At 42.3% G+C, this 25,395-nt stretch overlaps 3 protein-coding genes and 1 pseudogene across 3 annotated transcripts; all 4 read right to left on the bottom strand.

Annotated features, from left to right (window-relative positions):
• Window positions 1-2,615: 2,615 nt before the first annotated feature.
• Window positions 2,616-3,587, bottom strand: LOC114581539 (olfactory receptor 11G2-like). Its single transcript, XM_028701762.2, has one exon. The coding sequence runs from the start codon at window positions 3,573-3,575 to the stop codon at window positions 2,616-2,618; it is 960 nt and encodes a 319-aa protein (XP_028557595.2). The 5' UTR covers window positions 3,576-3,587.
• A 4,685-nt stretch (window positions 3,588-8,272) lies between these two features.
• On the bottom strand, window positions 8,273-9,289 carry LOC114583314 (olfactory receptor 11G2-like; annotated as a pseudogene).
• Window positions 9,290-16,048: 6,759 nt separating this feature from the next.
• On the bottom strand, window positions 16,049-16,987 carry LOC114581590 (olfactory receptor 11G2-like). Its single transcript, XM_028701905.2, has one exon. The coding sequence runs from the start codon at window positions 16,985-16,987 to the stop codon at window positions 16,049-16,051; it is 939 nt and encodes a 312-aa protein (XP_028557738.2).
• A 4,508-nt stretch (window positions 16,988-21,495) lies between these two features.
• On the bottom strand, window positions 21,496-22,434 carry LOC114581634 (olfactory receptor 11G2-like). The gene has a single exon (XM_028702008.2). It carries the CDS (start codon window positions 22,432-22,434, stop codon window positions 21,496-21,498), a length of 939 nt encoding a protein of 312 aa, XP_028557841.2.
• Window positions 22,435-25,395: the final 2,961 nt, after the last annotated feature.

Here is a 25,395-nt window from a genome sequence, read left to right on the forward strand (position 1 = left end):
ACAGATTCTTTAGCAATACTGCATGATGTGTTTAGTTTTTCCACCAGTCCAGAGATTCTTGATCTATCTACCCCTGCAACTGTAGCTGACAGTTTGCAAACAACCACAGGGTTACTGTTGTATAAACGTTCCCTACACCAAGACAAATTAGGGAACAGTCTTTGCTTCAGAGAGCCAGTGTGGTGTAGTGGTTAAGAGCGGTAGATTTGTAATCTGGTGAACCGGGTTCGCATCTCCGCTCCTCCACATGCAGCTGCTGGGTGACCTTGGGCTAGTCACACTTCTCTGAAGTCTCTCAGCCCCACTCACCTCACAGAGTGTTTGTTGTGGGGGAGGAAGGGAAAGGAGAATGTTAGCCGCTTTGAGACTCCTTTGGGTAGTGATGAAGCCGGATATCAAATCCAAACTCTTCTTCTTCCTCCTCCTCCTCCTCTTCTTCTTCATCTTCTACAGCCCTTTTCCCTGACGTGCTGCTGTCTAAAAGATTGACATTAGGAATTATCCTACCCTTCGGAATTGAATTTGAAGCAAATAGAGGCTTTGTTCACATTCCCATTTACTGTCCACTCACCACCTTTCCACCGCTTGGTTTTTTTACATGTTCACACAACAAAATAGTATTCTGTAAAAAAGGTAAAGGGACCCCTGACCATTAGGTCCAGTCGGGGCCGACTCTGGGGTTGTGGCGCTCATCTTGCTTTATTGGCCGAGGGAGCCAGCGTACAGGTTCCAGGTCATGTGACCACCATGACTTCTGTACTTAGTTATAAAATACTGCAGATGGATGCATTGTTTCTCAAACCAGCTTCAAACCCTTAAGCTGTTCCCAATTCATCTTAACCAAGATTTAAACTCCTTTGTGTAGGATAAAGACATCCCCACCCTATCAATGCCCCCTAGTGCATACACAAACAGAAACAAATGTGACACTAATGAAGCCATGCTGATGTGAATATTTAAGGGAGAAAGCGTTGTGCACAAACAGCCCAAGAAACTCAGTGCTGAACTATAATTTGGTAATGAATGCACTCATAGACCTTGGGTTTTGTTTTCCTCTCTTACTGCAGTGATGATACTGAATAATGGCTAGCTGTTGGAAAATCCTTCTCCTTTCAGTGGACCGAACTTGCTGCCTTTTGCTACTTTGGTGCTACCTTGAAAAATGTGTGTGATGGCAAGCACAATGTTACAGCCAGTCTCCATAGCCATGCAGTGAAAGGAAAGTTTACATCTTTAGAAACAAGCAAGGAACAAACAAAAATCCACAGTCAAGAGGCCCAAACCTTCCAAAGGAATAAAAAGATAATTAAGATAACGTTCTTGAAATTGCAGAATAGTAGAATATTGCAACAAAGGAAGGTGAAAGTTTGCACTAAGCAATTAAGAATTTTAATTCATCGTCAAATACACAGACATATAAACATATTCGACATGTACACACGTAAGTTGAATATCATTGGAAATGTAAAAACAAATGGTATTTAAGGTTCAAATCTAATTATTTTTAGTGTGTATATATTTCATTTGATGGAGCACACAAAAACCTTTAGGAAATAATTTTAACTCTGATGGTTACTTCAAGTGTTTTAGGCCTAGCATTCCGGTTCCTAAATGGGAAATGGAGTTTCTTATGGTCTTGTTGACAAGACTATATAAATTAAAAATTAATTTTGATTTCTAGTCTCAGATAGATTGATTGAAGGCAACCCTGAGGTGTTTCCTGGATTGAATCTTGACTGGACAGTATAAAATATGAGGGAGGAGATGTGTCTGTCTTACTTAACTCGAAATATTTAAGTTTGGAGAGAGTTCTGAAAGGCTTGTTTTGTCCTATTTTATCTCAACACATATTATTACCTTTCTTTCGTGCAACCTGCCCATAGCCTCTTTCACATGATTGTTCCTCAGACAGTAGATTGGAGAGTTAAGGAAGGGTGTAATAGCTGTGTAGAAGACAGTCACTGCCTTCACAACCTCTGACTGACTTCCTCCACCCGGAATACAATAAATCTACAATTGTGGTGTGGTCCCCCTTTCCATAAGCAATTATTCATTCCAGAAACACCTTAACCAGAATCAGTTTTGTATGGAGGAGAGCAAATCAGACATTTGTGCTATTTTGGGAATATTTGTTTTATTTCCATATATGCAAGTGAAGAATAAGTTGAGGCAAGCAGGGCACACATTCCTCCCACGCAGCAGAAACCCTGAGAGAGACACCCTCCAACCCCAAGGCCCATTCAGCCTACACTTTCCTTCATGATGGACCTTTCTGCATCTCTCTCTGCCACTGCTATTTCTTCACACACTCCTACACACCTACACTTCATCCTTTCAGAGTAGGAACATTAACAGAGGGACTTCCTGTAACACCATCAAAACCCTTAAAGGGCTTAAGCGATTTGAGAAGAGATGTTCTACTTACCCTACTATGTTGATTGATTTAACTTAAAAGAGGGATGTGTACCCCGCTTGTATGTCTTCGGATAAATTAACTTGATCTGAGGTTGGTCAAAATGGCTCTCAGGGTCCCTTCCAACTTCATGATTCTATGATTTCTTCAAATGGGCATGTTGCTTTGTTTTAACTTTATTTCCCCCTCCTACCAGCAATTTTTATGCCATGCCCTTTGTCATCAGCAGTCGTGACATTCTCCTTAGCAACTTGCCCAGAGCCTCCCTCACCTGATCATTCCTCAGACAGTAAATCAGCGGGTTCAGAAAAGGTGAAATAGCAGTGTAGAAGAGCGTGGCTGCCTTTGTGGCCCCTGCTTGGCTTTCTCCATGTGGAATTAAATACATAGCTCCCACTGTGCCATAAAAGAGGGTCACCACTAAGAGGTGCATAGATACGGTGGAGAAGGACTTCTGACGGCTACCTTTGTCAGAGGACTTTATCAGGGTAAAAATGACTATGCCATATGATAAGACAACAAACAATACATTGACTGAAAACAAAACATGTATGATGACCTGGCATATAAAGGGAACACTTCCAAGAGGAGGACAGGCCAAGGACAGAATTGGCACAGGGTCACACACAAAATGGTCAATGATGTTAGGTCCGCAGAAGGTTAGCTTGGAGATCAAAGTAGCTGGGACAATATAGGCCAGAAAGCCAAGGACCCAACAAGAGGCCACCAGGGAATAGCAGGAATTTGGGGACATAATTTGTGGGTAGCGTAGTGGATGGCAGATGGCCAAGTATCGGTCCAAAGCCATGGCTGAGAGGAAGAAGAATTCAGTGCTGCCAAGTGAGAATAAGAAGTAGAACTGGAGGATGCAGGCATGGAAGGAGATGAGCCCAGGAGGAGACACCAGGTCAAAGAGCATATGGGGAACAGTGGTGGTCACGTAGCATATCTCCAGCCAGGAGAAGTTGCTCAGCAAGATGTACATGGGAAGCTGGGCTAAGTGAGCATCGAAGAAAACCACTGTGATAATGGTGATGTTCTCAACTAAAGTGACGATATAGAGGATGGTAAAAACAATGAGGAGCACTAATCGTTTCTCCTTCTCAACTCCAAATCCCAGCAAGATGAATTCCTGTACTGTGGTACCATTGACTATCTCCATCTGGAATCACATAACAGAAGCAGTATCACACACCTTCAGAGAGGTATCGGTTTCTTCACATAACATGAGCCTGTCTGCCTGTTTCCACCAACATACAAAGGGTAAAAAGCTATGAAATTTAGGGAGTGCAGTATGGCTTTTCCTTCCTTGCACCCTGTGTATCAGATCACAACTGAACAGTGTTCAGAAGCCATTATTTTTTCTGATTAGCTATAAATTTTAAATGGAATAGGAGCAAATGGACTTAAAGCAGAATTGCATAGGGAAATATAATTCAGAAAAGTTCTAGCAACTTTGCCATGAACAGCTTGTCCCCACATGCTCTCCATTCTTTCAACTGCCCTGCCACAAACACACACTGAGAGAGACAGAGAAAAAGAAAGAAAGAAAGAAAGAGAGAGAGAGAGAGAGAGAGAGAGAGAGAGAGAGAGAGAGAGGCAGGCTACTAAGCCCAGAAATGGCATTGAGCCAAATCACAAAATTCAATACAGTGGTACCTTGGGTTAGGAACTTAATTCGTTCTGGAGGTCCGTTCTTAACCTGAAACTGTCCTTAACCTGAGGTACCACTTTAGCTAATGGGGCCTCCCATTGCCACTGCCACCATGCAATTTCTGTTCTCATCCTGAAGCAAAGTTCTTAACCCGAGGTACTATTTCTCGGTTAATGGAGTCCGTAACCTGCAGCGTCTGTAACCTGAGGTACCACTGTATATAGTATTTTTTTAATGTGGGTGTGGTGGGGTTTGTGTGGGTGGGTGTGAGAGGAACGAGACTGATAAATACTTTATCTAAATCTGGTTATGAGTGAAATATGTTAAGGGATGGGACATTGATGCTCTGAGACATTTTACTGTTTGAAGAACATCAAATCCCCCTCCCCACTATGCTAGGATCAACACTTTGATTTTGTATATAATTTTTTATTAAGTTTTCTCTTCTACAATTTAAAGTACTCATTTTTACATCCTTAAGATATCAATGACTTCCCTTCTTCTTTTTCCATGGCTCATTTTACATATCACATATCCCTGCATATTTTACAGAAACTATACCATTCAGTATTCCATTATTACATGCATCATAACTTATTTACACTTTTGAATTTATCTTAATGCTGCCAGCATTTTCAGCTGTACACAGTTATTTCCATATCTTCAATAAATGTTTTCCAGTCTTCTCTAAACATATATTCTTCTTGTTCTCTTATTCTATATCTGCAAGCTGCGCATATTCTGTCAACTTAAGTTGCCACTCTTCTTTGGTCGGGACCTCGCTAGTTTTCCATTTTGGGGCTAGCAAAACACAATTGGGCTAACAAAAAAATATTCTGCCACCTGAAATAGCCTTTGTCACTTTGCTGAATTGTAAGGCCAGCCCTATGATAACAAAATAGCTCCTAAAATATACATTAATTTTAATTCATCAAATTTGATTAGATGTAAATGCATTTAATCTCCAATTCCTTTCCCTTATAATTATCTTAGGGTTTCAGCATCTAACTTTTTACTTGTGCTGGGTTAACTGAAAACAACAGGAATATTTAGAAAATTAAATTTCAGATTATGTTTTTAAATTGATTTTGATCAAAATAATGTGTGTCAAAATATTATACACACCCACACATACCATTAATTAAACTACAACAGGCTTCAGAACATCTCATATATTTGTTGTATATTTGTTTGACCCTGCTGTTGTCCTGGGCACGTAATGTTGAATGATGGTCCTTGAGGAGCCGAAATGTGGCATAGAGTGTTGGTTGCCCCATGTAATTCTACAGGATTAGGAACTACAGTGGTACCTCGGGTTACATATGCTTCAGGTTACAGACGCTTCAGGTTACAGACTCCGCTAACCCAGAAATAGTACCTCAGGTTAAGAACTTTGCTTCAGGAACAGAACAGAAATCGTGCTCCAGCGGCGCAGCAGCAGCGGAAGGCCCCATTAGCTAAAGTGGTGCTTCAGGTTAAGTACAGTTTCAGGTTAAGAACAGACCTCCAGAACAAATTAAGTACTTAACCTGAGATACCACTGTACCTCCTTCTTGGGTTGGCATTCCACCTCTGATGCAAGTTCCCTCCCAGGTATCTTGTGCTTCCATCAGAAATCCAGTTTATCTTCATTTATAGCTAGCAGTTTGTTTTCACCATTTGTCAGAAATGCACTCCCCAAGTCCTCTCTCAGAATTTGGTAAGGAAGTATGCTCCTCTCCTTGTTTTATATTGTCACACACATTCGGAATTGCAGGAGTGAATGACATAAATGACCATAACGTGGGTTTGGAATCAGAAAGAGTCCAAATATCTCTGTGTGAATTCAGGCACACCAATGCTTCAAGCCACTCATTATTTCTGGCTGCAGCTTTAATCACTGACTGGCTCAACCCTTGGGAGCACCTCTCTCAGGAACTAAGCTATCTGGCAACACACAGTAGCATCTCTTGGGAGACACAATGCCACCCCATTTCTCCTCTCCTTACTATGTTGCATAGATTCTACTCTGTGTTCTTTCTTTGTTCTATATTAAGCTGTGCTGCTAATTCAAGTTGTGGTGTGTTCTCTCTTTCCATAAGCAATGCTTCATTCTGGAACAGTTTTGTTTGCAAGTAAGGATATCAGACGATTCCCTTGGGAATTGAATTTGAAGCAAATAAAGGCTTTGTTCACACTGTGCACTCACCACCTTTCCACTGCTTGGTTTTTTTTACATGTTCACACAACATTACATTGGTAATGCACTGAATTCTTTCAAGTGCCCTGCCACAAACACACACTGAGAGAGACAGAGAGATAGAAAGAGAAAGGCATGCTATTAAACCCAGGAATGGCATTGAGCCAAATCACAAAATTCAATACATTGGTACCTCGGGTTAAGAACTTAATTCGTTCTGGAGGTCCGTTCTTAACCTGAAACTGTTCTTAACCTGAAGCACCGCTTTAGCTAATGGGGCCTCCTGCTGCTGCGCCGCCGCCGGAGCACGTTTCCTGTTCTGATCATGAAGCAAAGTTCTTAACCCAAGGTACTATTTCTGGGTTAGCGGAGTCTGTAACCTGAAGCGTCTTTAACCTGAAGCTTATGTAACCCTAGGTACCACTGTATACAAAATAGTATTCTGTATTTCGTTATAAAATACTGCAGTTTGATGCATTGTTTCTCAAACCAGCTTCAAACTTTAAGCTGTTCCCAATTCATATTTCCCAAGGTTTGAACTCCTTTGCATAGGATAAAGATATCCTCACCCTATCACAAACAGCCCAGGAAACTCAATGCTGAACTATAATGTAGTAATGAATGCACTCATAGACCTTGGGCTTTGTTTTCCTCTCTTACTGTAGTGATGATACTGAATAATGGCTAGCTGTTGGAAAATCCTTCTTTCAGTGGACCGAACTTGCTGCCTTTTGCTACTTTGGTGCTACCTTGAAAAATGTGTGTGATGGCAAGCACAATGTTACAGCCAGTCTCCATAGCCATGCAGTGAAAGGAAAGTTTACATCTTTAGAAACAAGCAAGGAACAAACAAAAATCAACAGTCAAGAGGCCCAAACCTTCCAAAGAAATAAAAAGATAATTAAGATAATGTTCTTGAAATTGCAGAATAGTAGAATATTGCTAAGCTAAGACTCTCATATTTAATGATATTAGAACATCCATTTTTATTACACGTAGAAAATTATTTTAGCTTGAGTGTTAGGCCTTGTATTTTAGTCCTCAAAGAGAGGTCAAGTGAACTTCTTTGTCATGCAGGGACAGACTTTGGAATTTTTTTTGTAATATAGTGCCCCATCCAAGGCCAAAACTTGGAGCTCCCAAATGGATCTTCTCAATTTTGTGCCCCCTCAGCTCCGTGCCCTTTTGGGGGGAGACTGCTCATACCTTCCTAAATCTTGCACTGTATTGTGCCATGTGGTTGCCAAGCTGCCAGAGACCAGAAGTGAGATTCCTATTCACCTGGGAATGGAGGAAAGAAGCAGAGCAACTGCAGAAGCACTGCTATCAGAGGAACCTTGTGGACAGGAAGGATTTAGCACTGCATTCCTCTGACTCAAATATCTCTTTTGCAGAGAAACCAAAAAGTGATGTTACAGTAGGAGATTACTGAAGGAGATTGAGCACCTTTAAGTGAACCAGCAACTTGCAGCACAGCTAGAGTCAACGGTCAGGCTGTACCTGCTACTGCTGCTACATAGCAGATCATTTTAAGCTTAATTGTGATCTTTCTCCTCAGAAGTCTTGCCTCAACAACCTTACCAGTGCCTATTTCACCTCAGAAAGGAAGATCAGTGGGTTGAGAAGAGGTGTGCTGACAGCATGGATAAATGTTGCTGCTTTGCTGATATTTGCCAAGGACAGAATTGGCTCACAACCATACCATAAATTGTCATTTATGTCAGGTATATAAAAAGATAATTTGGAGATCAGTTCATACTGGCATCAATCTTAGATCTATTTTAGCTTTAGGGAAAAAAATTAACTCTGATAGTTACCTCAAGTGTTTTAGGCCTAGCACTCTGGTTCCTAAAGGGGAAATGGAGTTTCTTGTGGCCTTGTTGACAAGTCTTTGTAAAATAAAAATTAATTTTGATTTCTAGTCTCAGATGAATTTATTCTAGGCAACCCTGGGGTGTTTCCTGGCTTGAATCTTGACTGGAAAATATAAAATATGGGGGAGAAGATGTGTCTGTCTTACTCAACTCTAAATACTTAAGTTTGGAGAGACAGTTCTGAAAGACTTGTTTTGTCCTACTTTTGTCTCAACACGTCACCTTATTACCTTTCTCCTCCACAACCTGCCCATAGCCTCTTTCACCTGATTGTTCCTCAGACAGTAGATTAGAGGGTTAAGGAAGGGTGTAATAGCTGTGTAGAAGACAGTCACTGCCTTCACAACCTCTGACTGACTTTCTCCACCTGGAATACAATACATCGCTCCTACAGTGCCATAGAAAAGTGTTGCCACCATTATATGAAAAGATATGGTGGAGAAGGCCTTCCTTCGACTGCCTTCGCTAGATGTGTTTATCAGATTAAGAATCACAAAGGCATAGGATAGCACAACAAAGAAGATGTTGCTTAAAAACAGAGTATTGATGAAAATTTTGCAGACAATAGAAATGTTCCCAAGAGGAGGGCAGGCCAAGGATAGAATTGGACCAAGATCACACATAAAATGGTCAATAACATTAGGACCACAGAAGGACAACTTTGAGATTAAAATAACTGGAATGATGTAGCCCAGGAAGCCTCCAGTCCAACATGAACCCACCAGGGCATAACACGAATTCCGGGACATAAGTTGTGGGTAGCGCAAAGGATGGCAGATGGCCAAATACCGATCCAAAGCCATGGCTGAGAGGAAGAAAGTTTCTGTGCAGCCAAATGAGAAGAAGAAGTAGAACTGAAGGAAGCACTCATGGAAAGAAATTACCCCATGATGGGATGCCAGGTCAAAGAGCATACGGGGCACAGTGGTAGATACATAGCACATCTCCATCCAGGAAAAGTTGCTGAGCAGGATGTACATGGGAAGCTGGGCCAAGTGGTTATCTAGGAAGACCACTGTGATAATGGTGATATTCTCAGCCAAAGTGAGCATGTAGAGAACGGTGAAAAACACAAAGAGCAAAAATTGTTTCTGCGACTCAACTCTAAATCCCAGCAAAATGAATTCTTGGACTGTGGTTCCATTGGCTATCTCCATCTGGAAACACACAACAGAAGAATTGTCACATACTGTATGGAGGTGTTAAAAGTTTGTGTACCCTTTTGGTTTCCCCTGAAAGACAAAGGCTTAAGCAGGCATGTCACCAGGTAGCACAGTGTGGTGTTCCTTCTCCACCTACTTGTGGTACAGATCTTATGTGATTACTCCTCAGAAGCAACTATTTTTCAGATTGACTCTAAATTATATCAAAAGTCTAACTCCCAAGAATGAATTTACAAAATACTCATCTATTTCTTATCAGATTTCTGAGAGAGATTCTCCTTTGATGTGGGATGTGTTTCAATGGGAACTAGATATTAACTGTATTTCTTAAAATATAGATGGGATAAACTGTCAATTTTGGTTTCTCTCTGTTTCTTTTTTTTTCAAACTTACATTCAGTTTTCCACATTTTCCACATCAGTTTGTGATTATTATTTCTAAGTCTTTGTGAAAATTCACTGGCATTTTAGTGCTAATATTTCCTAATATATACTTTCTATCAATTGTTTCTTAGCATGCACATTTTGGCAAAGCAATTTCCCCCAATATAATACATGTTTGCATCTTATTTCCACTAATATATGCATTTTATATGCACTTTACCCTGGTATATGTATTTTTCTACACATTACTTGTCCAGATTGAACTGCAAAATTTGGTTCATTAAAAGTTCTCCTTTTAATGTACATTGAATTGAATTTTTCACCCATTCCTATCTGCTGCCCTTAAATCCTTAGGGATATCTAAAAGGGGGCATAAGGCAGAGCTTTCCCTGCCAACTAAGAATGGGGTAATCCTGGTGCCTTTGAAGGAAACAAAGGGATCAGCTTTCTTCCCACCCAGCTTTCCATTATCTTGGTAATAGGCCCCATATCTGAACTTCCGTAGGTCGCAGTATGTTTCCTCCATCCAGCAAAAGGCTTACCCTAAGTCTGGTGTCGGAGCCTTGTGGGAGGAATGCTGCTCTCTGAACACTATTGACACTCATCTACAGCATTGATGGAGCAAAGGATGTAAAGACATAATGCTTTGGTGAAAGAAAGCTTCAAGATACATGTCCTTGGGCATGCAGGCAGACCAAAGCTTCAATGCCACTGAATAGTTCTGGCTCTATTTTTAATCACTGACTGACACAACCCTTGGGAAGATCTCTCTAAGGAACTAAGCTATTTCTCAATAAAGCATCTCTGGGAGATGCAATTCCACCTTATTCCCCCCTCTCCTAACTATGTTGCATGGATTCTTCTCTCTGTTTCTTCTTTGTTCTATATTGTTGTTGTTGTTGTTTAGTCGTTTAGTCGTGTCCGACTCTTCGTGACCCCATGGACCAGAGCACGCCAGGCACCTCTGTCCTCCACTACCTCCCACAGTTTGGTCAAACTCATGCTGGCAACCTCGAAAACACTATCCAACCATCTCATCCTCTGTCACCCCCTTCTCCTTGTGCCCTCCATCTTTCCCAGCATCAGTGTCTTCTCCAGGGAGTCTTCTCTTCTCATGAGGTGGCCAAAGTACTGGAGCCTCAGCTTCACGATCTGTCCTTCCAGTGAGCACTCAGGGCTGATTTCCTTAAGAATGGATGCGTTTGATCTTCTTGCAGTCCATGGGACTCTCAAGAGTCTTCTCCAGCACCATAATTCAAAAGCATCAATTCTTCGGCGATCAGCCTTCTTTATGGTCCAGCTCTCACTTCCATACATCACTACTGGGAAAACCATGGCTTTAACTATACGGACCTTTGTTGGCAAGGTGACGTCTCTACTTCTCAAGATGCTGTCTAGGCCTGTCATTGCCCTTCTCCCAAGAAGCAGGCATCTTTTAATTTCGTGGCTGCTGTCACCATCTGCAGTGATCATGGAGCCCAAGAAAGTAAAATCTCTCACTGCCTCCATTTCTTCCCCTTCTATTTGCCAGGAGGTGATGGGACCAGTGGCCATGATCTTCGTTTTTTTGATGTTGAGCTTCAGACCATATTTTGCGCTCTCCTTTTTCACCCTCATTAAAAGGTTCTTTAATTCCTCCTCACTTTCTGCCATCAAGGTTGTGTCATCTGCATATCTGAGGTTGTTGATATTTCTTCCGGCAATCTTAATTCCAGCTTGGGATTCATCCAGCCCAGCCTTTCGCATGATGTATTCTGCATATAAATTAAATAAGCAGTTAGACAAAATACAGCCTTGTCGTACTCCTTTCCCAATTTTGAACCAATCAGTTGTTCCATATCCAGTTCTAACTGTAGCTTCTTGTCCCACATAGAGATTTCTCAGGAGACAGATGAGGTGATCAGGCACTCCCATTTCTTTAAGAACTTGCCATAGTTTGCTGTGGTCGACACAGTCAAAGGCTTTTGCATAGTCAATGAAGCAGAAGTAGATGTCTTTCTGGAACTCTCTAGCTTTCTCCATAATCCAGCGCATGTTTGCAATTTGGTCTCTGGTTCCTCTGCCTCTTCTAAATCCAGCTTGCACTTCTGGGAGTTCTCGATCCACATACTGCTTGAGCCTTCCTTGTAGAATTTTAAGCATAACCTTGCTAGCGTGTGAAATGAGTGCAATTGTGCGGTAGTTGGAGCATTCTTTGGCACTGCCCTTCTTTGGGATTGGGATGTAGACTGATCTTCTCCAATCTTCTGGCCACTGCTGAGTTTTCCAAATTTGCTGGCATATTGAGTGTAGCACCTTAACAGCATCATCTTTTAAAATTTTAAATAGTTCAGCTGGAATACTATCACTTCCACTGGCCTTGTTATTTGCAGTGCTTTCTAAGGCCCATTTGACTTCACTTTCCAGGATGTCTGGCTCAAGGTCAGCAACCACACTACCTGGGGTGTACGAGACATCCATATCTTTCTGGTATGTGGGACGCAGGTGGCGCTGTGGGTAAAAGCCTCAGCGCCTAGGGCTTGCCGATCGAAAGGTTGGCGGTTCGAATCCCCGTGGCGGGGTGCGCTCCCGTTGCTTGGTCCCAGCGCCTGCCAACCTAGCAGTTTGAAAGCACCCTCGGGTGCAAGTAGATAAATAGGGACCGCTTGCTGGCGGGAAGGTAAACGGCGTTTCCGTGTGCTGCGCTGGCTCGCCAGATGCAGCTTTGTCACGCTGGCCACGTGACCCGGAAGTGTCTCCGGGCAGCGCTGGCCCTCGGCCTCTTAAGTGAGATGGGCGCACAACCCTAGAGTCTGTCAAGACTGGCCCGTACGGACAGGGGTACCTTTACCTTTTACTTTACAAATGAAGGCAGGCAGGCATGTCGCCTACAGCCCTTGTTTACTTGGTTGCCGTATTCAGGGCCAGGGAAGAATTTTCTCCTGCAAGTAAATTGGCTGGCTTGTACACTTTTGCGTATCTCAGCAACCTCCACAACTTTGTTGGATAAGGCATTGGGCTGGATCCTTAGTCACATGGGTATCCCATTAGAAAGGGATGCGGGTGGCACCGTAGTCTAAACCACTGATCCTCTTGGGCTTGCCAATCAGAAGGTCAGCAGTTCGAATCCCTGTGACGGGGTAAGCTCCCGTTGCTCTGTCCCAGCTCCTGCCAACCTAGCAGTTCAAAAGCACGCCAGTGCAAGTAGACAAATAGGTACCACTGCGGTGGGAAAGTTAATGGCGTTTCCATGTGCTCTGGTTTCCATCACGGTATTCTGTTGTGCCAGAAGTGGTTTAGTCATGCTGGCTACATGAGCCAGAAAGCTGTCTGGTGGACAAACACGAGCTCCCTTAGTCTGAAAGCGAGATGAATGCTGCAACCCCATAGTCGCCTTTGACTGCACTTAACTGTCTAGGGGGTCCTTTGCTCTTACCTTTTTATCCAGGAGGGTTGTTTCTGTCTGGGGGTCCACTGGGGGACCGATGGGCCAATACAACTTTCCCAATGGCAGCCTGTGCAAGGTTGTGACATCTAGTCCAGTGTTTCCCAACCTTGTGCCTCCAGCTGTTTTTGAACTACAACTCCCATCATCCCTGACTAGCAAGACCAGTGGCAAGGGATGATGGGGATTGTAGTCCAAAAACAGCTGGAGGCACAAGGTTGGGAAACACTGATCTAGTCTATATTGGGGGTGACGTCCCAGTGCAAGGTTGACTCCACCAGGTTCCTATCAGGTGGGCTCCTTGATGCTGGATACATGCCCAATGCCTTTACCAAACCTATTATTTCCCATAACCAATAAAGTTCTGACCCAGTTCAACCAAATAGCAGTCTCCTGTGTTCATTCTTTTGGCCCTCCCTTCCCCTATTACGGCTGTTATGCCCTTGTGCTGGCAATCCAAGGATACATTCTAACCAGACAAAAATATTCAAGAAGGGTATGAGACCATATAACACAGGTGCTGAAAGACCTACATTGGCTCCCAGTTTGTTTCCGGGCACAATTCAAAGTCCTAAACGGCCTCAGCCCAGTATCCCTGAAGGAGCGTCTTCACCCCCATCATTCAGCTTGGACACTGAAGTCCATCTCCAAGGGCCTTCTGGCAGTTCCCTTCCAGTTAGAAGTGAGGTTACAGGGAACCAGGCAGAGGGCCTTCTTAGTCACGGCGTCTACCCTGTGGAACTCCCTTCCATCAGATGTCAAGGAAATAAACAACTATCTGACTTTCAGAAGACATCTGAAGGCAGCCCTGTTTAGGGAAGTTTTTAATGTTTGATATTTTATTGTGTTTTTAATATTCTTTTGGAAGCTGCCGTGTTGTGGTTGTTGTTGAGCAGGGGTAAGGTAAGGGTTGTGGCTAAAGATGAGTGTGGCCTACAGAGAGTACCAGGGACCATATAGCAAGTGTTTCCAAACTGTGGTCTGCAGACTGTTGCAAACACTTCCCTCACTCTTTCACCCAGGGAGATTCACACTGATTCCCAGAGAATTGCTAATGAAGGACTTGGGGAAAAAGCAGTCAACAAAATAAAAAGTGGCATAAACACCACTGAAAAGCATTCTATTTATTCTAATTTTCATTGTTTTATTTTTTTCCCTGCCCCACTTTGATATTAAATATCAAACTTTATTACAAAAGTAAATATATATTACCCCCATGAATAGTATTCCAGGATTCAGATTACATTTATTTAAAATACAATGTAACATACACATAGAACTAAGAGTACCTTATTTAACATAATATTCAATCTACTATAATATATAAAATTAGTCTTTCATTTACAACATTCATTACTTTCTATAACCTATCATCAAAACAAACAACCCCATCCATTTGATCCACATTTCATTTTTCTCAATTCATGCATCCCTTTTTCAATCAATTCTGTTTGCCCTTTAAAAAGACCAATAACTGAATGTTGGCCTACCCAAAACTTGTCCAGTTTTCTTTGACCTTTTATTACTTGAAGTCTGTGACAGTCTTTCCAATACAGGCATTAGCCAAACTTTACATTAGCAATGTTGAAGATTTATGTACTTATTTTTTTCTAATGTTGAGCTTTTCCTTCCCCTTCAGTTCTTTATTACTATATTCAAATAAGTTCAGCAAGACCAGGGTAGGAGCAATTTATAATTCTTGTTTTACTGTTTTTGAGATTTCTGCAAAATCTTTCTTCCATTTTTTAAACTTCTGGGCATTGCCATCACATGTTTAGGTAGTTGCCTATCATTTGTCACTCTCCAGCATATTGGAGAGGAGTTGGGTTGAGGAAAGCCAATTGCCTACATGTCAAATACCAAAAATGTGTTAATTTTAAGGATAACAGCCTTGCAAACGCTGATATTGATATGTAAGGTGTGGTCCATCACCTAGCCCTCTAAAACTTCTACCTCATACCCTCTTGGTTTGGGAATGACCCAATATTTCTGTATCTCAAGGGCTCACAGAAAGCTGTTCCAGCCAACCAATGACCTGATGCAGAGTCATTGGTGCCAGGAGGTTTCATTATATTTTAAAGGTTTGCTAAAGTTTTAATTCAAAAAAGGAGGACTCATGGGATTTTTCCCCCCAAATGAGGGCCCCATCTACTGATATTAACATCCAAGAATGTTTTAGAGTCATATGAGTTCTAAAGGCAACTGGATTTTGAACCAGCTGAAGTTGCAAAGTCTTCAAAGGCAGCCCTACTTTAGTGCTTTGTTGCTGTAATCCAGTTTAGAAATTACCAGAGCACGGAGTATCATGACCAAGTCATTTCTGTCCCAAAGGGCCCCATACCTGGTTAACTAGATGGAGCGGTAGATAGGCACTTCTAGCTGCTGGTGGTACCTGGGACTCAAGTGATAATGGTGGATCCAGGATTTGCTTAAGAAAGAGATGCATTGCCATTTCCTTCAAGGGAGATGGCACTCTGCCCTCCACCAGCATAGCAGTGATTAGTCCTTCTACCCACCCCAGCATAAATCAATAATAAATTTACCCAACTCCCACCTCAATTACACAGTAGCAGCAATAGGAACATTTAAAGCTGCCTTAGACTAAGTCAGATCATTGGTCCATGTAATACATTGACTGGCAGCAGCTCTCCAGGATTTCAGGCAAGCGTCTCTCCCAGCTACATAGAGATGCCAGGGACTAAGGCATAATCCATTTGCATGCAAAAGCTAGAACCCTTCCCCCAAACAAAGTAGTAGTAATAAAATAACATGGATCACAAAATGATTGCTCTTCGTCTTGTTACAGTTAATTTATATATTGAATTCTATACTCAGTCTCAAAACATTGTAAGCATGAGATAATTAAAAGAAGTTAAAAACACAAAACAACAAATAAGCCCACCCTCCTACCTTTGGCTTTTATTCCAGCTAAAATACCTCCCTTCCCCCTCCACTTTCCTACATCACCCTCTTTGTTCTCAACAACCGGAACAATGCTTCCTTCACCTGATCATTCCTGAGACAGTAGATGAGGGGGTTGAGCATAGGAGCAAAAGTAGTATAGAAGAGAGCCATCACTTTAGCGTTGTCACTGTGACTCTCTCCACTGTGCCCTATATACATAGCTGCCACAGATCCATAAAAGAGTGTCACCACTGCTAGGTGGGAAGACACTGTAGAAAAACCCTTGATACCAGTGCTCTCATTAGATGTTTTCAGCAGGGTGAATACTACACATACATAGGAGACCACAATGAACAGGAAAGTAACCAGAATCACAGAAGAGCTGACAAGGAAGCAGAAGAGGGGGAGGTGCCCAAGTGGAGGACAGGCCACAGAAAGGAGTTGACCAGAGTCACACACAAAGTGATCAAGTATATTGGAGCCACAGAAGGACAACCTGGAGATCAAAAACACTGGTGCAATGTAGCACAGGAAACCGAAAATCCAACATGCAGCCACCAGGACATAGCAGAAATCTGGGGTCATAATTTGTGGGTAGCGCAGTGGGTGGCAGATGGCCAAAAAACGGTCCAAGGCCATGGCTGAAAGGAACAGGCATTCAGAAGTACCAAGGGAGAAATAGATGTAGAACTGGAGGAAGCAAGCATGGAAGGAGATGACCCCACCTGGGAAGGACAAGTCAAAGAGCATCCGTGGTGCCGTGGAAGTGACATAACACATCTCCAGCCAGGAGAAGTTGCTCAGCAAGATGTACATGGGCAGGTGAGCCAGGCGAGCATCATGAACCACTATCATGATGATGATGAAGTTCTCAGCCAACGTGAGGGTGTAGACTGCTGATAAGAAGATAAGAAGGAGCAGGCGTCCCTGTGGTCCAACTTGGAAGCCCACCAGAATGAATTCCTGCACCGTGGTCCCATTGACCAGCTCCATCTGGATTACACAGAAAACCTCCTGGAGGCTAGTCTTGCATTTTCAGTGGTAAACTAAGGTTATCTAATGTTTGGAATGGAGAAAGCCTTTGTGCTGGGTGGAGGAAGGGAAAGTTAACCAATTTTGTTTACCAATAATTGAGGTGGCAGCGGTGGGCTGACTTCAGTTCTGAGTGATGTATTCATTTAAAATCCTTTTTTAATCTACTAATATGCTTTAAACATTGAGGTGGCGGGGTGGGCTGACTTTAGAATCCTTTTTTCCTTTAGATTCCTTTTTAATCTACTAATATGCTTTAAATATAGCAGGCAAAGTTCACATTGAGGATTTCTGGACAATTATACAGTGGCTTTCAGGCACTCCTGAGAATGCAGTTTTGCTTGAGAATATAAATAACTTTCTGAATCAGTAGTCAGGTCCAGTATTCATTACAAACCTCCTAGTAATCAACACTCACTGATGGTCAACGTGAAACTGACCAAAAATCTCCAAGCCTTCCTTCTGCCCAAACATTGTTTATGGTATGTTAAGCAAGTAGAATATAACAATATGAATTTGTTTCAGCTGTCTTTGTCCTCTGAAGCATCAAAAGTACTGGAATTGTCACAGGTTGCATCTTAAAAAACCTAGCCTTCTAAAATTCCCACCACACCCCTTCTTGGTTTGGGAATAACCCAATGTTTCTGTACCTTAATAGCACACAGAAACCTCCTCCAACAAACCAAAGACCTGGTGCAGATAAAGTCCCAGTATTCATGGTGCTCAGATACTTCATCCTTTAGCTCAGGGCTGGCTTTGGTAGTTGAGAAAGAAAAGACTGCATTTATTTTAAAGGTTTGCTGAAGTTTTCATTCAAGAAAGGAAGGACTCTTGGGAACTTGCCTATCAAGGCTAATTCTGTTTCCCTTCAAAACAAGGTCTCCTTGGGGATTTCTGAAGAATTTGTAATGTATAGTAGCTTTGTTTACTTACGTGCTGAATCCTCCACATTGGATGAATTGGGAACTACTGGTATTTGCTCTCTTTTTCTTTTTTTTCTGAAGTAAAAATGGATTTCTATTTTTAAATAAAGCTTAAAATACAGACAGCAAAAAGGTTGAACACAAAAACAAATAAAACAAAACCACTGGTTAAGGGAAATAGAAAAGTCACCGATTAGACTCCTTAGAGAATTGTGTGGAAACCTGAGGGACACTTAGAGTAAAACAGTCTAAGGAGGAATTTGCAAACTATTGAGGATGCTTGGTTGTGTAAGTTATGTAGCCAGATCATAGTATGAAAACAACTGTTTTGGAGGTTTTTTAGGTGAAGGGGCAAGGCTCAGAGGTAGAGTACATGCCTGAATGCAAAGGGTCCCAGGTTCAGTCCCTGGCATCTTCAGACAGGGCTGAAGACCCTTGGCAGAAGCTCTGAAGAGCCCCTGTTAAGTACTTTTGAGAATACCGAGCTAGGTGAACCAAAGGTCTGGTTCAGTATATCATCATCATCATCATCATCATCATCATCATCAAATTTATTATCCTGCATTCACCAGCCAATCCCAGGGTGGCTTACAACCATTTAACATTGTATACACAGTTAAACCAAATTGGAATCAAAGCAAAAGGGAGAGTCTAGTGAAACCAGGTTAAGTAGGTGTCTCTTCAGCATTCACCAAATGCTGTATAGTGATGCAGCTCTGTGGGGAGGGAATTCTACAAGACAGGGGCTGCCGGAAAGAATGATCTCTCCCTGGGAACTCTGAGTTCCACCCTACCATACATTTAAAGAGCTTCTGTGGAAATTTAATAATCATGGGTTCCTCCACAGAATCTGGGAACTATAATTAACACTTCCCAGAGCTATAATTCCTAGCACCCTTAACAAACAACAAGACTTGTGGAAACAAGTAGTGGTGGACAAATACTTTCTTTGCCAATGTCACTTCCATGTGAAAGGCACAGTAATGCGACTTCATACATGTTCGGTCAGATATAGGCTGAGATGTATGCTACCTGCACTGTGGCTGTCAATCCTCCTGTTTCATCTCATGTGTAATCAGCTCACTAGAGTACCAAAGAGATCAACTTGCTCCACTCCATAGCAATGATGAGGGCACTCAGGAGCTATAGGGTCCATGGTTTGATCCATGTCACCAAGCTACAGTGTGAAAGGAGCCCCAATAGGAGCACCAGCCATGTCATATGAAAAGTCCTTCAAAGAATTCAGGAATCGATCCACTCCTACAGCACAAAGTAGACATTTTCAGCCCAAAGCTCAGCAGGGAATATGTCCCCCAACCCCACTTTGTGGCAAATACAATATCAAGGATTTGTGCAGCAGCATGTGTTGGACCAGAGAAGTTCTGAAACAGCCATGAAGTCATGAGACTGCACATTTGAGGCAGCCTCAGAAGGATATTGAAGTCCCTCAACAATACTGTGATTGGGTTATCCAACACGGCATCTAAGACCACCCTGCCAGCACAGTTAGGAAGGTTATAGTACTGTGGAGTGAATGGAAGACAAATAACACTCTCATTCTGCCTCTCTGGCCCAACACAAATGCAAACAATCCCTCAAACCCAGACACTGTGTAAATTACTCTCATAGTGAGGGAGATGGAATTGCTATGTATGATATCAGGTGGTTGGTGCTGCATTGAGTACAAGAGTGGACACTGCTGGAGTAGCAGAGGGCCACCAGGTCTCAGTTGTAGAGGCCAAGTTACCTCCCTCATCCATGATCAAATTTTGGATAGATATTTCCTTCTGGGCAGACTTGGTATTAAGCAACAATACTTCACTAGGGGGTCAGCTGACCAGCATCCCCACATTCTGAGATATAGTGGTAAAGAAGAAGGGACTAGGTTTTTGATATAACTAGTCCCCTCTTGCCCCAGCCCCCATATACCTTCAATCACCGGCACCATCACAAGGGTGGCAACCCTTGTCCCCTCTTCCGCCTATCCTTGGCCTAGGCACGTGATTCCTTTAACTCACCTCTAAGCATAGTGATAGAATGCAGACTAAATAGACAGATCCAAAAATCCCAGGAGCAAACCACCCCACCCTGAGAGATGCCCAGGGACTCAATAGTGAAGGGCTTGGGAAATTAACAACTCACAAAAAGAAAAGTGGAATAAACAAACTCTGGGAATTACTCTTAATTTCATTGTTTTATTTATATGGCCCTTCGGCCAAAGTTCTCAGGACAGGATACAACAAATGAAGTAAAATGCAGCATAAATCAACAGACAAATTATCCAACTCCCACCTCATTTACACAACAGCAGCAATAGAAACATAGGCAGCTGCCTTATACTGAGTCAGGTCATTCTTCTACCTAACAAAGTTCTGTTTACATTGTTTGGCAGTAGCTCTCCTGGATTTCAGGCAAGTGTCTGTCTCAATTGCCTGGAGATGCCTTTGATTGGACCCGGAACCTTCTGTACACAGTCAATACTCTTCCACTGAGCCACAACACTTCAACAAATCCATAATGTAGATTTCCTATAGGCAAGACCATAAAATTGTTGTTGCTATTCGTATAAATACAATTAATATGTTACTTGTCTTTCAAACCACCATCTCAATGTGATTTAAAGAGAGTTAAAAGACATTAAAAACAGAAGTACAACAAATACATTTAAAACAGGATGAGGAGCCTAACTAATGGTAAAGACTCATTTATTCATCTACGAAAGTCTGCTGGAACAAAAATGTATTCAGCAGTGATGGAAGCTAAATGAATAATCAAAGCGAAAGAAAACAGAGCTGGCTCCACCGTACTGGAAACTCAAAGAAGGACAGTGATATCATGAGGAGGTGGATTGCTTCCAACAAGTTATTTCTTTGATGCCTTATGTAGAACCAATATAGGGGCATGAAGCTGCTTAGTGACTAATATTAAAATCCTTCTAGGCTGTATCCTTTAAGGAGTTAATAGGGTATAGAAATGTATTAGCTCATGATTAAGGGCTGCTGGGTTTCTGGTTAAGACCAGGAAGAGCAGTGGTGAGTTTTCCTTCCTGGCCACTGAATTATAGCACTGAACAGCTGCCAGTTACCTTAAGTGTATAGGGTTAGCACAGGAAATTGAGCTTTCTCCTTGGCTATGAGCCAGTCCTTTAAAGTCACACATTGGCTCTGCACTTAGCAGCCATTAAGGTAGAAGATTAGGTAGCTTCATCTTAAGACATGAAAACTGTATATAAAGCTGAGTGAAGTTGTCAGACAGACCTTGAGAATAGGAAGGACTTGAGAGGATGTAACTTCACTCTCAGGAGTTTTGTACTTCACTGCACAGGAGATGATCTCCCAGCATCTGAAAGGGTGATATGTTATATCTGCTTTTCTGTGCTTTCTGCTTCATATTCTCACCTACCAATAAAACATGTTGAAGTACACACTTGGTATATCCTTTATTGCCTATCTGATCCCAAAACAATTCCTTGCTCCTTGGCAAGTCACCCTCCCTCCCACTTTTATTCCAGATAAAATACGGTACATCCCTTTCCCCTCCACTTTCCTACATCACCCTCTTTGTTCTCAACAACTGGAACAATGCTTCTTTCACCTGATTATTCCTGAGACAATAGATGAGGGGGTTGAGCATAGGAACCAGAGAAGCATAAAACAGAGTCATCACTTTCGTGTTGTCACTGTGACTCTCTCCACTGTGCCCTATATACAGAGCCGCCACAGATCCATAAAAGAATGCCACCACTGCTAGGTGGGAAGACACTGTAGAAAAACCCTTGATGCCAGTGCTCTCCTTGGATCTTTTTGCCAGGGTGAATACTACACATGCATAGGAGACCACAATGAAAAGGAAGGTGACCATAATCACACAAGAGGTGACAATGAAGCAGAAGAGAGGGAGGTACCCCAGGGGTGGACAGGCCACTGCTAAGAGTTGGTCAGAGTCGCACACAAAGTGATCAAGTATATTGGAGCCACAGAAGGACAACCTGGAGATCAAAAACACTGGTACAATGTAGCACAGGAAGCCCAAAATCCAACATGCAGCCACCAGGACATAGCAGAAATCTGGAGACATAATTTGTGGGTAGCGCAGTGGGTGGCAGATGGCCAAAAACCGGTCCAAGGCCATGGCTGACAGGAACAGGCATTCAGAAGTACCAAGAGAGAAATAGATGTAAAATTGGAGGAAGCAAGCATGGAAGGAGATGACCCCACCTGGGAAGGACAAGTCAAAGAGCATCCGTGGTGCAGTGGACGTCACATAACACATCTCCAGCCAGGAGAAGTTGCTCAGCAAGATGTACATGGGCAGGCGAGCCAGGCGAGCATCATGAACCACTATCATGATGATGATGAAGTTCTCAGCCAATGTGAGGGTGTAGACTGCTGTGAAGAAGATGAGAAGGAGCAGGCGCCCCTGTGGTCCAACTTGGAAGCCCAGCAGAATGAATTCCTGCACCGTGGTCCCATTGGCCAGCTCCATCTGGATCACATAGAAAACTGCCTGGAAGCTAGCCTCGAATTATCAAGTGTTAAAATGTTGATCTAATGTTTGGAATGGATGAAGTCTCTGTTGATGTGGCATGAGTTGTCCTCAGCATTAAGCTTTTTCTGAGATAAGGACTGGTATCTGTTAATTTGCAGAAGAAGAATACCAGTAAGGTAGAACTACTGTGCTGGGTGGAGAAAGGGAGGGTTAAAGAAGTTTCTATGCCAATAGGTGAGGTGGCAGGGTGGGTTGACATCAGTCCTTAGAAATCTATTCCTTTGGAACCCTTTTTCATCTACTGCTGTGTTTGAAATGTCTCAGTACCTCTTCACATCGAGGATCTCTGAAGAATGTATAGCAACTTTCAGGCAAGTAGATGACAGCAACTTGAATCTGGGTCAAGAAAAAAATTGTCCTCCAAGACAACAAAGCGTTCAACTCAACAGCACACAGAAAGCTGATCCTACCATCCAAAGACCTGATGCAGATAAAGTCTCAGTATTTAGAGTCCATGGATATTTAATTTTGTCATTGCACCTGCTCAGAACTGGCTTTGGTAACTGAGAAATAAAGGACTGCACTGCAGGGTGTGTCTGAAAATCTTAGTTGTGGGTACCATGCTAAGCTCAGAGCATTATTTGAAAAGATTTGCATAGGTTTTAATTGAAGAAAGGAAGCACTCTTGGGAATTGCCCTATCGAGGGTAATTCTGTTTTTCTTCAAAGCAAGAGCTCCTCAGAGATTGCTGAAGGCCTTATAATTTATAATATCTTAGTTTGATAACATCCCAAACCCTCCAAATTGGGTTATTGGAAGGTGCTTCTCATTCTTTTTATTTTTTTTTATTAAAAATGGATTTCTATATTGAGATAAATTTTAAAATACAAGCAGCAAAACATGCACCACAAATAAAACAAGATCACTAACTAAAGGAAATAGAAAAGTCACTGATTACAATCCTTTGTGTATTACTATGGTTAAGGTTGTGGAACACTTAGAGAATAGGTAGGCAAACTAAGGCCCGGGGGCCGGATCCAGCCCAATTGCCTTCTAAATCCAGCCCGCAGATGGTCCAGGAATCAGCGTGGTTTTTTTTAATGAATATTTATTAGCATTTTCTATAATGAAACAAAAACAAAAGTAAACAAAAAAAATAACAAACATACAAAAATACAAAACTTAAAAACAATTAAAAACACATAGAATTTCAATTGCTTATTTCTTTTAACTTATTTCTCAGACCTCCTCACACTTTCCCTTCCTGTATTCCAATTCAAATTATTAGTTCAGCAAATCCTTATTACTTATTTCTCAACTTTAACTTAATAATTTAATTTAACATATTATTATTTTGCTTTTTCTCTTTCATCCATTTCCTCAATTTATTTTTGCTAACCTTATTTTCATTTAATTTAGTTCATTTTAAAAAACCAATTTTGCCTTATCCAAACTTAAACATCAATACTTATACATCAATACTCATTCTTAAAACATTTTTTCTAAAGTCGACCCAAATTCCCTTCCACGAATTTCCCAATTTTCATACAAATAACAAAACACAATAAAAACAGAACAAATTATAGTTATGTACCCTTTGGATTCCCAAACTCCACCTCCCTTTCCCGGTTTCAGTCCCCAACAAATGTCCATCAGTCTTCATCTACTATGTGTTTTTACATGAGTAGAATGTGTCCTTTTATTTAAAATGCATCTCTGGGTTATTTGTGGGGCATAGGAATTCGTTCATTATTTTTTTAAAAAAATATAGTCTGGCCCCCCACAAGGTCTGAGGGACAGTGGACCGGCCCCCTGCTGAAAAAGTTTGCTGACCCCTGACTTAGAGTAAAAGAACCTAAGGAGGAACTCACAAACTATTAAGAAAGTTTGGTGGTGTGCCATGTGGCCAAATCATTTGTTGTTGTTTAGTCGTGTCCGACTCTTCGTGACCCCATGGACCAGAGCACGCCAGGCACCTCTGTCCTCCACTACCTCCCGCAGTTTGGTCAAACTCATGCTGGTAACCTCGAAAACACTATCCAACCATCTCATCCTCTGTCGCCCCCTTCTCCTTGTGCCCTCCATCTTTCCCAGCATCAGTGTCTTCTCCAGGGAGTCTTCTCTTCTCATGAGGTGGCCAAAGTACTGGAGCCTCAGCTTCACGATCTGTCCTTCCAGTGAGCACTCAGGGCTGATTTCCTTAAGAATGGATGCGTTTGATCCATTCTTGGCCAAATCATATTCAGAAATAAACCCATGGGAAGGGTCATAGGTTAGTGGTAGGGCATCTCTGGAAAGGGCTGAACACCCCGGCTGAAGCCCTGGAGCATAGGAGTCAACTCCTAAGGGCTGAGGGGTCTTCGGCTCCCACAACAAAATATTTGATGGGCAAATGTGCCCCCCAAAGTTTATGGGCATTGCCATTCAGATGCTGTGCGTGCACCGTGCCATGTGATTATGTCGGGCGGGCCTTACCTACCCCCCCCCCATATCTTATTCAATTTGGGACTCCTGCCCTGGGGAGCCACTATTAAGTGAGTATAAAAAATACTGAGCTAGGTCTGACTCATTGCAGCTTGCTAGCTTGTTTACTGATAAGATTGCCAACATATAGAATCTGAGCAAAGCCTGTGCCCAAACTCTGCTCCTGTTTTTCAACTTGGGTTCTCTGTGTGTAAAGCTTTGGTTCATTGATGAAGCTTAGGTTCAGGGAAGGGAAGGGAAGTCTTCACGTGCCGCCTTCATGTGAGGTCCACCACAGGGTGGCAACACAAGGATGGGCCTTTTCTGTAGTGGCTCCCTGTTTGTGGAATTGGCTCTCCAGGAATGTACACCTGGCTCCTCATTGTTAAAACCGTGTTTATGGAAGACAATCTTACTCGGCTACGAGTGATCGCCGAAGAAGATTGTTTCGGTTTAATTATCTAATTGTGTTTTATCTTTTATTTTATTCTGTGA

The sequence above is a fragment of the Podarcis muralis genome, chromosome 13, assembly GCF_964188315.1.
Source record: "Podarcis muralis chromosome 13, rPodMur119.hap1.1, whole genome shotgun sequence".
Classification (NCBI taxonomy): domain Eukaryota; kingdom Metazoa; phylum Chordata; class Lepidosauria; order Squamata; family Lacertidae; genus Podarcis; species Podarcis muralis.